General features: G+C 44.4%; 1 protein-coding gene across 8 annotated transcripts in view; it reads right to left on the minus strand.

Annotated features, from left to right (window-relative positions):
- Nucleotides 1-18,228, minus strand: part of MEGF11 (multiple EGF like domains 11) — an 815,865-nt gene that overhangs the window by 222,396 nt on the left and 575,241 nt on the right. For all 8 annotated transcript variants that reach the window (XM_073568888.1, XM_073568889.1, XM_073568884.1 and 5 more), the window contains one exon: nucleotides 1,153-1,327. In XM_073568888.1, coding sequence (XP_073424989.1) covers nucleotides 1,153-1,327 — 175 coding nt within the window. The remainder of the gene's footprint in view (nucleotides 1-1,152; nucleotides 1,328-18,228) is intronic.

Raw genomic sequence — 18,228 nt, forward strand, 5'->3', positions numbered from 1 at the left:
GATGGTGCGGGCAGGGAATGTTTGTGAAGACGGAGGCCAGTACAGCCAGTCCCTGCTCCTGAGACTCGCCCAGCACGGTGGCATTTGAACTCCGTGGGCCGATCTGGATATTTTTCTGCAGTTGCAGCATTTTCCGAGCCAGCAGCTGAGCTTAGCAAATAAACATGAGTGTCCTGCACTTCGGACTTGTTAAGATTTAAGAGGAGGGGTGCAGACTCTTCACAAGAACTAATGAGGCCGCAGTCATGGGGGGAACCTACGCTCTGAAGGCTCATTTATTTTTTAAAGAAAAAGTATATACTAGAGCTTGCAATCTAAAATGTAATTAACCAGGGGCAGACACGAGATGGCAACCAAGGCCATGAAGTTTTCTTCCTATCCTCTTTTTTCGTTGCTTCCGAGCGCACAATGTACTGTATTATTTTGTTTTATTCTGAGACATTTTGGATTCGGCTGATCTGCTACAATATCACGGCATGGTCTGCGACGTAACATATCACTATAGATCAGGTTCCTGAATAAGAGCCCTGTAGGGGGTAAATTTGTCAAAGTTTACCATCAGGGGTGTATAATTATAGATTTCAAGCCCCAATCTCACCAATTTAAAGCCACCCCAGGAGACCCATGGATTACAAAGTTACAAAGCCTGCATAGGTTAATTATCAAACCTCTTATCTCTTAAATGAAACTTGCAGGAAAAAAAAGATGTAAGAAAATAAGCTAGTTACAAAAAAAAACAAAAAAAAATGTAGAAAATCAGCTCAAAGCCAAGTAAATCCTTAGAATACTGTCTGTTTTATAGAAAAGATATACAAGGGAGAATACTTAGCTATAAACAATAGGGGGAAAAAAGCAGATGCAGAGTATTACAGAAATTTTTAATAATCGGAAAATATCAGATAAAATCTTAAGACGAGAGATAGCGTTCCTATGGCTATGATGAGCTAAAGCTGAAATATGTAGAATACAATGAAAACACCTTTTCTCAGCTTAAGAATACTAGACATTGTATTTGAATGCTGTTTTATATATGGATAATAGTTAAAAATGCAGGAAAAATGTAAGGTCACATGTGCAAGAAATGATCCGGGTTATTAGCCAAAAAGTACAGAAGGAAGAAGCAAATATAAGTGACCCTTAGATCAGTCTTACTGTGTATCCTGGAGCACAAAGGCATCTTCCTGTCATCCCATCACAGTCGGCTCCATTGTAACAGGCACACAGCTGTTGGCAGCCTTCCCCATAAAAGCCAGGCCGGCAGGGTTCTTCACAGTACAAGCCACTCCAACCTGCCCTGCAGGTGCACTCCCCAGACAGTGGGTGGCAGCTGAGAGAGAAGAGAGCGAGACTTGTCAGCATGGAGCTGTGGGGTGCGCGGGAGAACTAATTAAAACAATACATCGAGGTGTCAGCGACCGGCAACTCTGGGACCCTACTCCCTGCAATTCATTCATCTGCCGTAACCCAGCTCCTTGGGGGAAACAAAATCTATTATTTAAATGTACAAAGAAAGTGAGGGATTATTATTAGAGCCACAAAACAAAAAAAAACAGCACTAAGAAATTTAGGTAAATCTGGAGGCTAACTTGCCCTGTTCAGAGGGAAGACTAAAATTCAACTAGATTGGAAAAATAATTAAAGTGAAGAAAAGGAAAAATAATTCACAAGAAGGAAAAACGCAGGCACATGAGACCACATAGAAGTCACAGCTGCCATTCCTGCTGGCGGAAATCTGATAATAAATTTCCACTTTCACCAGTGAATTCAATTTACCAATAGGTTTAAAAACCAGCTTTTGCCATTATAATCATTCATTAGAAAGTCTTTTACAGTCGTTAGAGATTTATTTCAAAGCTGCACTATTAACTCAGCAGTGAACTGACGAGGCTTGTGCCGCTGCTGGGAAGGAGAAGACATGGCTGGCCATGGCCACTGCCGGATCTGAGGTATATAGGGTTTTTTCCATTGAGAAGGCCTAGTGGTTTGTATTTGTGAAATAATACTACTACTAATAATACTGTACAACACCACTGGTTCTACTCCTTGCTGCCAGGGACAGGACAATGGCATCGGTGGTCCAATTCCAAATGACCCCTGAGGAAGGCGCTTTGGGTGGCGATACGATTGGGACTTCTCCCTACCACTTCTCCGCTAACCATGATTATACTTATTTTAGATATTTCCCTTCAAGTCTCTTATTTGCATTTGGAAGACGGGTGTTCATTATGCATATAGGCATTCTTTAAAGAGTGACTGTTGTTTTAATTTTTACTTTATAAATCAATAGTATAGGTAAAAAAATAAACTTTGTAATATATCTTATCAGAGAAATCTGCTTCTTTCTCTGCCAAAACTGATCAGTAATTATTAAATTTCTCAATTCTGAAGTAAAATCTGCATTGAGTGAAGACTCTCCCATCACTGAGACAGGAGATGACGACTGCTACGGATACAATTTTATATAAATGGAAGGCGATAGAGGCAGAGCCCCTCCCTCTGCTATCTAGATAAAATCTCATCAATAGCAACTGCCATCTCCTATCTCAGTAACGGTAAATTATTTAAGTCGTTCATTCATTTCAAAATTTAACTATATGTGGATCTGGCTGTGTTAGGACCCAGCAATTTCTGCTCCCTCTCAGTGATTATATGATCGCTGGGTCCAGAGGAGGAAGTGCGCTTAGTGCTTCCTATACTGTAAAAAGTATTCATACCCTGTAAATTTTTCCTCATTTTTTTTCAGGTTACACCTAAAAACAAATGTTTTTATTTGGATTTTATGTGCTATGCCAATACAAAGTAAGAAACTATTTGTGAAGTGTAAAGAAAATGATACACATTTTTTAAAAAATATTTTAAACTTATAAATCTGAAACTTGTAACGCGCATTTGTATTCGACCCCGAGTCAATACTTTGTTGAAACACCTTATACTTCATTTACTGCGGCATATCTTTTGGGGTATGTCTCTACCAGCTTTGCACATCAAGAGGCTGAAATTTTTTCCCATTCTTCTTTGCACACTTGCTCTAGCTCAGTGAAATTGGATGGAGGCATCAGTGTCAGCAATTTTCATGCCTTGCCACAGATTCTCAATGGGATTTAGATCTGGACCCTGACTGGGCCATTCACACACATGAATTTGCTTTCATCTAAACAATTCCATTATAGCTCTAGCAGTATGCTTATGGTCGTTGTCCTGCTGGAAGGTAAACCTATACCCCAGTCTCAAGTCTTCTGCAGATTCTAAAAGGTTTTCCTCCAGGATTGCCCTGTATTTAGCTCCATCCATCTTCCCATCAACTCTCATCAGCCTTCCTGTCCCTGCTGAAGAATAGCATCCCCACAGCTTGCTGCTGGTACCATCATGTTTGACTGTGGTGATGGTGTTTTCAGGGTGATGTGCCGTGTTAGTTTTTTGCCAGATATTGAGTTTGCATTTAGCACCAAAAGTTCTACATTAATCTCATCTGACCAGAGTACCTTCCACATGCTACCTGTGTACCCTAAATGGGTTTTTGCAAACTGAAAATGAGACTTCTTATGGCTTGTTTTCAAAAATAAATTTCTTCTTGCCTTTCTTCCATAAAGGTAAGATTTGTGGAGTATAAAACTAATAGTTGTCCTGTGTACAGATTCTCATATCTGAGCTGTGGATCTCTGTAGCGCCTCCAGAATGACCATGGGCTTCTTGTCTGCTTTTCTAATTAGTGGTCTCCCTGCTTGGGATGTCAGTTTAGGTTAAAGGCCATGTCTTGATAGGTTTGCAGTTGTGCCATACTCCTTCCATTTATGGATGATGGGTTGAACAGTGCTCTGAGATGTTCAGAGCTTGGGTTGTTTTTTTTATAATCTAACCCTGCTTTAATCCTCTCCACAACTTTATCCCTTAGTTTTCATGATGTTGTTTGATTCCTAATATTCGCAAAAAACCTCTGAGGTCAGAACAGCTGAAGTTATACTGAGAATAAATTAAACCCAGGTGGACTCAATTTATTAACCCCTTCCTGACATCTGACGTACTATCCCATCCAAGAAAATCGCGGCCGGATGTCAGCTGATTATCACAGCTGACACCCGGCACGTTAACCCCTGGCACACTGCGATCAAACACGTTCGCAGTGTACCCGGGTTTAGGGAAGCATCGGCAGGGAGGGGGCTCCCTCCGTGCTTCCCTGTGACCACCGCAGCAGCGCGATGTGCAGCGCTGCTGCGGGGGGCCTCCTTCCCTGCAGGTCCCCGGATCCAATATGGCGGCGGGGACCTTCGGGGGCCTGCAGGGAGCCGGCTTCCTCACTGTCAGCAAAGCGCAGGCATGAGGAAGCCTTCTGCAGTGCCTGTGTCAGATCGCTGATCTGTCACAGCGATCTGTGATGTGTCAGATCAGCGATCTCACACATGACAGTAATGTCCCCCCTTGGACAGTGTAATAAAGTTAAAAAAAAAGTGTAAAAATAAAAAATCACTAAATAAATTGAAAAAAAAATATTCCCTAATAAATTCATTTTTTGGAAATGAAAAAAAACAATAAAAGTACCCATATTTAGTATCGCCGCGTCCGTAACGACCCACCCTATAAAACTGTCCCACTATTTAACCCCTTTAGCGAACCCCTTAAAAAATAAAATAAAAAACAAAGCAAAAAATAATGCTTTATTAACATACAGCCGAACAAAAAGTGCAATAACACGCGATCAAAAAGACGGATATAAATAACCATGATACCGCTGAAAATGTCATCTGTTATGAGCTCATTTTCTCCTTCACCTTTGATGTCCGAGGAACTCCCTTTGCTTGTGAAAGGTGGTAGTGAAATTGATTTGGATGGGAAAAACCTGTCATCTGAACAGGTGGAGTGTGATTGGACATCCGGAATCTCTGAGTGGATATAAGACCGCCGAAGCCCTGATGGGTTGCTGGTGATCCTCTCTGCTCTGAGCTCTGGCCTCCAGTTTAGTCCTGTCTACTAAAGCTAAGTTTTTGCTCTGCTATTGTTCCATGAGATTTTGTCTGGTTTACTTTGTTTTTGTGTTCAGCCAGCCCTGGTTGGGACTGGCTGAACTCCATTTTTGTCTCTGTTCAGTTGATCTCTTTGCTCTGTTTTCAGAATATAGCGGAGTGCTGATATAGTGATTTTGAAGTCAAGTGACTTCAGGGCATTTTCTATCAGACGTGTTGGACATTATTTTTGGCAGCGTTTTTGCGTGATTGCAGACAGTTGTTTTTCTTTCCTGTCCTATCTAGTTAGTGAGGGCCCCATCGTTTGCTCAGCCTGTCTTTCTGTCTGTGTTTGTGTTTTCATCTGTTTTCACCGTCAATACATGTTGGGGGCTGTCTATTGCTTTGGGGTCTGCTCTGGGGCAGTTTAAATTTCCCCTTTCTTTCTTTAGGTTTATTTAGTTCTCCGGCTGTGAACGAGGTGTCTAGGATCACCGTAGGAACACCCCATGGCTACTGCTAGTTGTTGTGAATAGGATCAGGGGTCTGCAATCCGCTAGCTAACAACCTCTCTGGTTTTCTGGACTTAGCTTGTATTTTTGTTTTTTACTCCTCCGGTGACTCATTAATAACAGTCATCTTGTCCCATAAAAAACGAGCCACCACACAGCGTCATCAGCAAAAAAATAAAAAAGTTATAGCTCGCAGAATAAAGTGATGCAAAAATAATTATTTTTTATATAAAATTGTTTTCATTGCATAAAAGCGCCAAAACATAAAAAAATGACATAAATGAGGTATCTCTGTAATCGTACTGATCCGAAGAATAAAACTGCCTTATCAATTTTACCGCCCGCAGAACGGTGTAAACGCACCCCCCAAAAGAAATTCTTGAAATGCTGGTTTTTGTTCACTCTGCGTCCCAAAAATTGGAATAAAAAGCGATCAAAAAATGTCACGTGCCCGAACATGATACCAATAAAAACATCAACTCGTCCCACAAAAAATAAGACCTCACATGACTCGGTGGCTCAAAATATGGAAAAATTATAGCTCTCAAAATGTGGAGAAGCAAAAACTATTTTTTACAATAAAAAGCGTCTTTTAGCGTGTGACAGCTGCCAAACATAAAAACCCGCCATAAATAGTAAATCAAACCCCCCTTTATCACCCCCTTAGTTAGGGAAAAATAATAAAATTTAAAAAATGTATCTATTTCCATTTTCCCGTTAGGGTTAGGGCTAGGGTTAGGGCTAGGGTTAGGGCTGAGATTAGGGTTAGAGGTGTGTTGGGGTTAGGGATGGAGTTAGAATTGGGGTGTTTCCACTGTTTGGGCACATCAGGTGCTCTCCAAATGCAACATGGCGTTTGATCTCAATTCCAGCCAATTCTGCGTTGAAAAAGTCAAATGGTGCTCCTTCCCTTCCAAGCTCTGCCATGCGCCCAAACGTTGTTTTACCCCCACATAAGAGGTATCAGCCTACTCAGGACAAATTGCAAAACAACTTTTGGGGTCCATTTTCTCCTGTTACCCTTAGGAAAATAAAAAATTGGGGGCAAAAATATCATTTTTGTGGAAAAAAAACATGATTTTTTTATTTTCACGCCCGGTCGTTATAAACTTCTGTGAAGCACTTGAGGGTTCAAAGTGCTCCCCACACATCTAGATAAGTTCCTTGGGGGGTCTAGTTTCCAAAATGGGGCCACTTGTGGGGAGTTTCAACAGTTTAGGCACATCAGAGGCTCTACAAAAGCGACATAACACCCCCAGACCATTCCATCAAAGTCTGCATTCCAAAACGTCACTACTTCCCTTCCGAGCCCCATCGTGTCCCCATACAGTAATTTTCTCCCACATATGGGGTATCAGCGTACTCTGGTCAAATTGGAGAACAACTTTTGGGGTCCAATTTCTCCTGTTACCCTTGGGAAAATAAAAAATTGGGGACTAAAAGATCGTGTTTGTGGAAAAAATATGATTTTTTTATTTTCACGCCCAGGCATTATAAACTTCTGTGAAGCACTGGGGGGTTCAAAGTGCTCACCACACATCTAGATAAGTTCCTTAGGGGGTCTAGTTTCCAAAATGGGTTCACTTGTGGGGGGTTTCCACTGTTTAGGTACATCAAGGGCTCTCCAAAGGCAACATGACACCCACAGACCATTGCATCAAAGTCTGTATTCCAAAACGTCACTACTTCCCTTCTGAGCCCCGACGTGTGCACATACAGTAGTTTTCTCCCACATTTGGGGTATCAGCGTACTCAGGACAAAAACTTTTGGGGTCCAATTTCTCCTGTTACCTTTGGGAAATTAAAAATTTGGGGACTAAAAGATCATGCTTGTGGAAAAAATATGATTTTTTTATTTTCACGCCCGGGCGTTATAAACTTCTGTGAAGCACTGGGGGTTCAAAGTGCTCACCACACATCTAGATAAGTTCCATGGGGGGGTCTAGTTTCCAAAATGGGGTCACTTGTGGGGAGTTTCAACAGTTTAGACACATCAGAGGCTCTACAAACGCGACATAACACACCCCAGACCATTCCATCAAAGTCTGCATTCCAAAACGTCACTACTTCCCTTACGAGCCCCAACATGTCCCCATACAGTAATTTTCTCCCACATATGGGGTATCAGCATACTCAGAACAAATTGGGCAACAACTTTTGGGGTCCAATTTCTCCTGTTACCCTTGGGAAAATAAAAAAATTGAGGACTAAAAGATCATGTTTGTGGAAAAAATATGATTTTTTTATTTTCACGCCCAGGCATTATAAACTTCTGTGAAGCACTGGGGGGTTCAAAGTGCTCACCACACATCTAGATATGTTCCTTAGGGGGTCTAGTTTCCAAAATGGGTTCACTTGTGGGGGGTTTCCACAGTTTAGGTACATCAGGGACTCTCCAAAGGCAACATGACACCCGCAGACCATTCCATCAAAGTCTGCATTCCAAAACGTCACTACTTCCCTTCCGAGCCCCGACGTGTGCCCATACAGTAGTTTTCTCCCACATATGGGGTATCAGCATACTCAAAACAAATTGGACAACAACTTTTGGGGTCCAATTTCTCCTGTTACCCTTGGGAAAATAAAAAATTTGGGAACTAAAAGATCATGTTTGTGGAAAGAATATGATTTTTTTAATTTCACGCCCGGGCGTTATAAACTTCTGTGAAGCCCTTGGGGGTTCAAAGTGCTCACCACATATCTACATAAGTTCCTTGGGGGGTCTAGTTTACAAAATGGTGTCATTTGTGGGGGTTTCCACTGTTTAGGCACATCAGGGGCTTTCCAAACGCGGCATGGCATCCAATCCCAATTCCAGCCAAAAAAGTCAAATGGCGCTACTTCCTTTCCAAGCTCTGCCATGCGCCCAAATAGTGGTTTACCCCCACATGTGGGGTATCAGCGTACTAAGGACAAATTGCACAATAAGTTTTAGGGCCCTGTTACCCTTGGGAAAATAAAAATTGGGGGTGAAATGATCATTTTTGTGGAAAAAATGTGATTTTTTTATTTTACGGCTGTACGTTATAAACTTCTGTGAAGCCCTGAGACGTTCAAAGTTCTCACCACACATCTAGATAAGTTCCTTTTGGGGTCTAGTTTCCAAATTGGTGTCATTTGTGGGGGGTTTCCACTGTTTTGGCACATCAGGGGCTTCCCAAACGCGACATGGCGTCCGATCTCAATTCCAGCCATAAAAGTCAAATGGCGCTGCTTCCCTTCCGAGCTCTGCCATGTGCCCAAAAAGTGGTTTACTCCCACATATGGAGTATCAGCGTACTCAAGATAAATTGCACAATAAATTTTGGGGTCCTGTTACCCTTGGAAAAATAAAAATTGAGGGGGAAAAGATCATTTTTGTGGAAAAAATATTATTTTTTTAATTGTACGGCTGTACGTTATAAACGTCTGTGAAGCCCTTGGGGGTGCATAGTTCTCACCACACATCTAGATAAGTTCCTTGGGGGGTCTAGTTTCCAAAATGGTGTCATTTGTGGAAGGTTTCCACTGTTTTCGCACATCAGGGGCTTTCCAAACGCGACATGGTGTCCGATCTCAATTCCAGCCAAAAAAGTCAAATGGCGCTGCTTCCCTTCCTAGCTCTGCCATACGCACAAATAGTCGTTTACACCTACATATGGGGTATCAGCGTACTCAGGACAAATTGCACAATAACTTTTTGGGTCCTGTTACCCTTGGAAAAATAAAAATTGAGGTTGAAAAGATCATTTTTGTGGAAAAAATATGATTTTGTAATTGTACGGCTGTACGTTATAAACGTCTGTGAAGCCCTTGGGTGTTGAAAGTTCTCACCACACATCTAGATAAGTTCCTTGGGGGGGTCTAGTTTCCAAAATGGAGTAAATTGTGGGGGGTTTCCCCTGTTTAGTCACAACAGAGGCTCTCCAAACGTGACATGGTGTCCGATCTGAATTCCAGCCAATATTGCATTGAAAAAGTCAAATGGCGCTCCTTCCCTTCTGAGCTCTTCCATGCGCCGAAACAGTGGTTCCCCACACATATCAGGTATCAGTGTACTCAGGACAAATTGTACAATAACTTTTGCAGCCCAATCTCTCCTGTTACCTTTGGTAAAATAATAAAAATTGGACCTGAAGTAATTTTTTTGTGAAAAAAAGTTAAATCTTCATTTTTTTTTAAACATTTAAAAAATTCCTGTGAAGCACCTGAAGGGTTAATAAACTTCTTGAATGTGGTTTTGAGCACCTTGAGGGGTGCAGTTTTTAGAATCATGTCACTTTTCGGTATTTTCTATCATATAGACCCCTCAAAGTGACTTCAAATGTGATGTGGTCCGTAAAAATAAAATGGTGTTGCAAAAATGAGAAATCGCTGGTCAACTTTTAACCCTTATAACTTCTTAACAAAAAAAAATTTGGTTCCAAAATTGTGCTGATGTAAAGCAAACATGTGGGAAATGTTACTTATTAAGTTTTTTTGTATTCCGTATCTCTGTGATTTAAGGGCATAAAAATTCACAGTTGGAAAATTGCGAAATTTTCAAAATATTCACCAAATTTCCTATTTTTTCACAAATAAATGCAAGTTATGTGAATTAAATTTTACCACTAACATGAAGTATGTCACGAGAAAACAATGTCAGAATCAGTGGGATCCATGGAAGCATTTCAGAGTTATTACCTCATAAAGGGACAGTGGTCAGAATTGTAAAAATTGGCCCAGTCATGAACGTGCAACCCACCCTTGGGGGTAAAGGGGTTAATTGCCATATATACTCGAGTATAAGCCGAGTTTTTCAGCACTTTTTTTGTGCTGAAAATGCCCATCTTGGCTTATACTCGAGCCATTGTCCCAGAAGATGGCGTGGGAGGGGGTACGGCGGAGCAGCGGGTCACAGGAGGCAGGAGTCGGCTACTACAGCTAAAGCCTGTGGCCGCTGCTAAAGAGAAATGAATATTCACTACACTGGCAGTGAATATTCATTTCTCTTATAGCGCGCACAGTGTCAGCCACAGCGGCTGGCTTCCAGCAGCTGCCTGGCTATCACACGTGCGCGCTACTTCAGAGTTTTAAATATTCTCCTCTCTCCACTCCCATAGGCGTAGAAAGAGGTGAATATTCATTACCTTAATGAGCGGGGACACGTGATCGCTCGGCCGCAGGAGCTGCTGGCACCGGAACAAGATGCTGCGAGGGCGTGCAGGGAAGGCAGTAGGATGGCTTTTTTTATACTTTTCTCATGGTGGACATGCATGCAAGGATAGGGATGAGGAGCCATGCATACAAGGATACGGATGAGGAATCAAGCATACAAGCATAGGGATGAAGAGCCATGCATACCAGGACAGTGATGAGGAGCCATGCATACAAGGATGGGGATAAGGAGCCATTCATGCAAGGACAAGGATGGGGATAAGGAGTCATGCAGAAAAGGATGGGGATAAAGAGCCATGCAGACAAGGATGGGGACGAGGAGCCATGCAGACAAGGATGGGGACGATGAGCCATGCAGACAAGGATGGGGATGAGGAGCCATGCAGAGAAGGATGGGGATGAGGAGCCATGCATACAAGGATGGGGATGAGGAGCCATGCATACAAGGATTGGGATGAGGAACCACGCAGACGAGGATGGGAATAAGGAGCCATGCATACAAGGATGGGGATGAGGGGACAATGCATACTGGGCTTACACTCAAGTCAATATGATTTTCCATTTTTTCTTGGCCAAATTAAGTGCCTCAGCTTATACTCGGGCCGGCTTACACACGAGAATATACGGGTATGTGACTTCTAGAGGCAATTGACAATAGAAGTTGCACTCTGTAATGCTAAACCATGTAAATATGAAATATATGAAATATGAATAGCAATACTGCTCTGGATAATAGGAAAAGATTGAAACGCTTAGCACATAATTTGGCCAGTTCACGCATGCCCAGCGTGTCTAGTGTGTGAATACCTCTCTTAGGCTACTTTCACACTTGCGGCTTTTTGTGGTGCGTTTTTTTGCACACACAAATGCATGAAAAAACGCATACAAAAGCTGCGTTTTTTTCAAGCATTTTTATGCGAATGCAGGAAAAAAACGCAGCGTTTGTATGCGTTTTTATGCGTTTTTAGTGCGTTTGCGTTTTTTTGCACATTGTTTGTCCTCACCCCAAAAAAATACAGAAATATTAATTTTACTTCTTTCTCTGTTTCGCAGATTCCTGGTGACTAGAGAGACCCTATCTTCACTACACTTCCAGTACCGTATTGGAATCTCTACCTTGTCTGGAATTGTTGCGGACACCTGCTGGGGTCTCTGGAACGTTCTTTGTCCCGAATCTATGCCCCTGCCCACCGCTGAAAAGTGGATGGAAATTGCTGACAAATTCTGGACAGTCTGCAATTTCCCCAACTGTTTGGAATCTGTTGATGGTAAACACATATGGATCATCAAACCCAAATGAACTGGATCTGAGTACTATAATTACAAAAAGTACTTTTCAATAGGACTCATGGCCATTGCAGATGCCGGATGTATGTTTGTAGCAGTGGACATTGGAGCATTTGGTCGTGGTAATGACTCCCAGGCTTTTAACCCCTTCACCCCCAAGGGTGGTTTGCACGTTCATGACCGGGCCAATTTTTATAATTCTGACCACTGTACCTTTATGAGGTCATTACTCTGGAACGCTTCCATGGATCCCGGTGATTCTGACATTGTTTTCTCGAGACATATTGTACTTCATGATAGTGGTAAAATTTCAATCAAATAACTTGCGTTTATTTGTGAGAAAAACGGAAATTTGGTGAAAATTTTGAAAATTTCGCAATTTTCCAACTTTGAATTTTTATGCCCTTAAATCACAGAGATACGGCACACAAAAAACCTGATAACTAACATTTCCCACATGTTTACTTTACATTACACAATTTTGGAACCAAAATTTTTTTTTGTTAGGAAGTTATAAGGGTTAAAAGTTGACCAGCGATTTCTCATTTTTACAACACCATTTTATTTTTACGGACCACATCACATTTGAAGCCACTTTGAGGGGTCTATATGATAGAAAATACCCAAAAGTGACACCATTCTAAAAACTGCACCCCTTAAGGTGCTCAAAACCACATTCAAGAAGTTTATTAACCCTTTAGGTGCGTCACAGGAATTATTTTGAATATTTAAAAAAAAATGAACATCTAACTTTTTTTCACAAAAAAAATACTTCAGGTTCAATTTTTTTTATTTTACCAAGGGTAACAGGAGAAATTGTACTGCAAAAGTTATTGTGCAATTTGTCCTGAGTACGCTGATACCTGATATGTGGGGGGGAACGACTGTTTCAGCGCATGGCAAAGCTCAGAATGGAAGGAGCGCTGTTTGACTTTTTCAATGCAAAATTGGCTGGAATTCAGATCGGACGCCATGTCACGTTTGGAGAGTCCCTGATGTACCTAAACAGTGGAAACCCCCTACAAGTGACCCCATTTTGGAAACTAGACCCCCCAAGGAACTTATCTAGATATGTGGTGAGAACTTTGAACCCACAAGGGCTTTACAGAAGTTTATAACGTACAGCCGTACAATTAAAAAATCATATTTTTTCCACAAAAATGATCTTTTCACCCCAATTTTTATTTTCCCAAGGGTAACAGGACCCTAAAAGTTATTGTGCAATTTGTCCTGAGTACGCTGATACCCCACATGTGGGGGTAAACCACTATTTGGGCGCATGGCAGAGCTCGGAAGGGAAGCAGCACCATTTGACGTTTTTGGCTGGAATTGAGATTGGACATCATGTCGCGATTGGAAAACCCCTGATGTACCAAAACAGTGAAAACCCCCCACAAATGACACCATTTTGGAAACTAGACCCCCTAAGGAACTTATCTAGATGTGTGGTGATAACTTTGAACCCCCAAGGGCTTCACAGAAGTTTATAACATACAGCCGTACAATTAAAAAATCATATTTTTTCCACAAAAATGATCTTTTCACCCTCAATTCTTATTTTTCCAAGGGTAACAGGACCCTAAAAGTTATTGTGCAATTTGTCCTGAGTACGCTGATACCCCACATGTGGGGGTAAACCACTATTTGGGCGCATGGCAGAGCTCGGAAGGAAAGCAGCGCCATTTGATGTTTTTGGCTGGAATTGAGATCGGACACCATGTCGCGATTGGAAAACCCTGATGTACCTAAACAGTGGAAACCCCCCACAAATGACACCATTTTGTAAACTAGACCCCCTAAGGAACTTATCTAGATGTGAGGTGAGCACTTTGAACCCACAAGGGCTTCACAGAAGTTTATAATGCCAGGGCATGAAAATAAAAAAATCGTATTTTTTCCACAAACATGATCAATTGGTCCCCAATTTTTTTATTTTCCCAAGGGTAACAGGAGAAATTGTTGTCCAATTTGTCATGAGTACGGTGACACCCCATATGTGGGAGAAAACTACTGTATGGACACACGTCAGGGCTCGGAAGGGAAGTAGTGACGTTTTGGAATGCAGACTTTGATGGAATGGTCTGCGGGTGTCATGTGCGTTTGGAGAGCCCCTGATGTACCTAAACTATTGAAACTCCCCACAAGTGACCCCATTTTGGACACTAGACCCCCCCACGGAACTTATCTAGATGTGTGGTGAGCACTTTGAACCCCCAAGTGCTTCACAGAAGTTTATAACGCTCGGACGTGAAAATAAAAAAATCATTTTTTTCCACAAAAATGATATTTTTGCCCCCAATTTTTTATTTTCCTAAGGGTAACAGAAGAAATTGGACCCCAAAAATTGTTTTGCAATTTGTCCTGAGTAGCCTGATACCCTACATGTGGGGGTAAAACACTGTTTGGGCGCATGGCAGAGCTTGGAAGGGAAGGAGCACCATTTGACTTTTTCAACGCAGAATTGGCTGGAATTGAGATCAGACGCCATGTTGCATTTGGAGAGCCCCTGATGTGCCCAAACAGTGGAAACCCCCAATTCTAACTCCAACCCGAACCCCAACACACCCCTAACCCTAATCTCAGCCCTAACCCTAACCCTAGCCCTGGACCTAACCCTAGCCCTAACCCTAACGGAAAAATGGAAATAAATACATTTTTTTTATTTTATTATTTTTCCCTAACTAAGGGGATGATAACGGGGGGTTTGATTTACTATTTATGGCGGTTTTTATGTTTGGCAGCTGTCGCACGCTAAAAGACGCTTTTTATTGTAAAAATAGAGAAGATAGCCTTTTACGTTTTACCTAAGCTCTCTCACGCCATTCTACTCTGTCTTCCATGGTTAAGGACTCATCAGCCTGTTCTCGACTGGTCTTCTGGGGAGATACTCCGCTGGGGGCACCCGTGCCAAGCTCGCTGTCTGACTCCTGTCCGCCTGGCGGCCGCTCCACGGTCACCTCCAGGCCTCCCGGGTCTTCCTCCAGCTTACAGCTCCTACGCCGATGTTTTTGATAAGAAGGAAGCGGAGGTCCTCCCTCCACACCGGCCGTTTGACTGCCCAATTGAACTTGTTTCTGGTTCAACCCCCCCAAGGGGCAGAATCTACCCTCTGTCTCCCGCAGAGACCACCGCCATGTCCGAGTACGTCCGAGAGAACCTCGCCAAAGGCTTTATACGGAAATCCTTTTCGTCCGCGGGAGCCGGGTTCTTCTTTGTCAAAAAGAAGGACGGGACTCTACGGCCATGCATTGACTATAGGGGCTTGAATGAGATTACCATCAAGAACAGGTACCCTCTTCCACTCATTCCGGAACTGTTTGACCGTCTCATAGGGGCTCGGGTCTTTACCAAGCTGGACCTCAGAGGAGCCTACAATCTGGTCCGTATCCGTACAGGTGACGAGTGGAAGACCGCTTTCAACACTCGAGATGGCCATTACGAGTACCTGGTCATGCCCTTCGGTCTTTGCAATGCTCCTGCAGTCTTTCAAGAGTTCGTCAATGAGATCTTCCGGGATCTCTTGTACTCCTGTGTGGTCGTTTACTTAGACGACATCCTCGTCTTCTCGCCGGACCTCTCGTCCCACAGGAAGTGTCCGCCTGGTGCTTCAGCGTCTTCGGGAGAACCGTCTGTGTGCAAAGATCGAGAAATGTCTCTTCGAACAGACCTCTCTGCCATTTCTGGGATACATTATCTCCGACGCTGGTCTACGGATGGATCCTGAGAAGTTGTCTGCCATCCTCAAATGGCCTCGCCCCGTCGGATTAAAGGCGATACAACGATTCCTCGGGTTCACCAACTATTACCGGCAATTTGTCTCCCACTTTTCCGCGATCACAAGACCCATTTCTGTGCTCACCCGTAAAGGGTCTACTTCCAAGGATTGGTCTCCTGAGGCAGAGGAGGCCTTTCTGACCCTAAAACGGGCTTTCTCCACGGCTCCGGTTCTGCATCGCCCTGAGAGCGATCGACCTTTTGTACTCGAGGTGGACGCTTCCTCGACTGGTGCCGGGGCGGTGCTGTCCCAGAGAACCGCCTCCGGTCGCCTGCACCCTTGTGGCTTCTTCTCGAGGGCCTTTTCTCCATCCGAGTGTAACTACTCGATCGGTGACCGGGAACTTTTGGCCATCAAGTTGGCCTTGGAGGAATGGCGCCACCTCCTGGAAGGAGCTGTCCATCCTTTTGTCATCTTCTCGGACCACAAGAATCTGGCCTATCTCCAGTCTGCCCAGAGACTAAACCCTCGCCAGGCCAGATGGTCTTTATTTTTTGCCCGATTTGATTTCGAGCTCCGATTCCGTCCCGGCAACAAGAATTCCAAAGCCGACGCCCTGTCCAGGGTCTTCCAACCAAACGAATCCACGGAGGAACCGTCACATATCATTGATCCCACTAGGATCATCACCGTGGCTCCAGTGAACTGGCTTACTCCTCCGCCTGGCAAGACGCTTGTGCCAGAGAATCTCAAGCAAAAGGTTCTTCTATGGGGGCACTCCTCCAAACTGGCCAGCCATGCCGGAACTAAGAAGACCCTTGACCTTATCAAACGTCACTACTGGTGGCCCTCACTTCGCCAAGATATACTCGACTTTGTGGCTTCTTGTCCATCCTGTGCAAAAAACAAGGTGCCACGGAGATCTCCGTCCGGCTTGTTGCTTCCTTTGCCTGTCCCTACGGTTCCTTGGGAGAACATCGCCATGGATTTCATCACCGACCTACCCTGCTCTGCGGGCTGCACAGTCATCCTGGTGGTGGTGGATCGTTTTTCCAAGATGGCTCACTTCATCCCTCTGCCCGGTCTTCCCTCAGCGCCAGAGCTGGCCGAAATCTTCATTCATCAAGTCTTCAGGCTTCATGGACTACCTCGACGCATTGTGTCTGACCGAGGGGTTCAGTTTACCTCCAAGTTCTGGCGTTCGCTTTGTAAGCTCATGAACGTTTCCCTCGACTTCTCCTCGGCCTACCATCCACAGTCCAACGGACAAGTAGAGCGTACCAACCAGACGCTTACGGGATACTTACGCCACTTCTCTAGCGCCCACCAGAACGATTGGGTCAGCTTACTCCCCTGGGCAGAGTTCGCTTATAACAACCATGTTGGTGACTCTTCAGCCAAGTCTCCGTTTTTCATTGTTTTTGGCAGACATCCTGGTGTTCCTCTTCCGATAACCCCTGCCTCTGAGGTACCCGCGGCCAATGCCTTGTCCTCGGAATTTTCTAAGATTTGGGCTGAGACCAACACATCACTCAAGAGATCCGCTGATCAGTTGAAGAACTATGCAGACAAAAAGAGGTTGGATTCTCCTCCGTATCGTGTTGGCGACAAAGTCTGGCTCTCCTCCAAATTCGTCCGACTAAAACTGCCCTCCTACAAGTTGGGTCCACGCTACATCGGTCCGTTTGAAATTCTGGGACGTATTAACGAAGTTGCCTACAAATTGAGTTTGCCTGCTTCGCTCCGGATCCCGAACACCTTTCACGTCTCTCTCCTGAAGCCTGTGGTGCTGAATCGTTTCCATTCCTCACTTGATCTTGGTCCTCAGCCGGTGGGTGCCGACAACGTTTTTGAAGTGCAGGACATCCTCGCTGTGAAAAGGGTTAGAGGTAGGACTTTCTTTCTCGTTGATTGGAAGGGCTTTGGTCCTGAGGAGAGATCCTGGGAGCCTCGGGAGAATATTAATGCTCCCCGTATCCTCAAGAGGTTTCTTGTTAACCTCCGGGGGGGGCGGCTTAGGGGAGGGGGTACTGTTACACCGCTCCGCCATACTCACCCGGCCTCCGCTCCCACCCCGCAGTCGCCCTCCGCTCCCACGCCGCAGCCTCTCTCCATGCGACGGCCGCGGCGGTCACCTGAGACAGGCCCGCGACCGATGCCTTCCCTGCATGCTATGCGCATGCGCCATAGGCCGCGGCCGCGCCTCCTTCCTGCTTCTTATGCTCCGGCTGTGTCCTGACCCGGAAGCACCTTTGGACCAATGGCTGACCAGACGGGGCCATATCAGGCCGCTTCCCCCTGAGGGAGGCGCCTGATCGTTGTGTTTCCTGACACTCTGGCCTCACTCCATCGTGCACACTCTGCTGCTGCAGTTCCTGTCTCGGCTGCTCCTCACAGCAGCTTCTCAGTCTTGCTACCCGTCTTCCTGGTTACCTACTCCAGTCCTGCCTTGTGTTCCTGGTTACCTACTCCAGTCCTGCCTTGTGTTCCTGCCGTCCTACTCCAGTCCTGCCGTCCTACTCCAGTCCTGCCTTGTGTTCCTGCCGTCCTACTCCAGTCCTGCCTTCAGTGTTCCTGTCGTCCTACTCCAGTCCTGTCTTCAGTGCTCCTGCCGTCCTACTCCAGTCTCAGTCTTACTCCG

This window comes from Dendrobates tinctorius, unplaced genomic scaffold (genome assembly GCF_039654945.1).
Source record: "Dendrobates tinctorius isolate UK_male_01 unplaced genomic scaffold, ASM3965494v1 ptg000022l, whole genome shotgun sequence".
Taxonomy (NCBI): domain Eukaryota; kingdom Metazoa; phylum Chordata; class Amphibia; order Anura; family Dendrobatidae; genus Dendrobates; species Dendrobates tinctorius.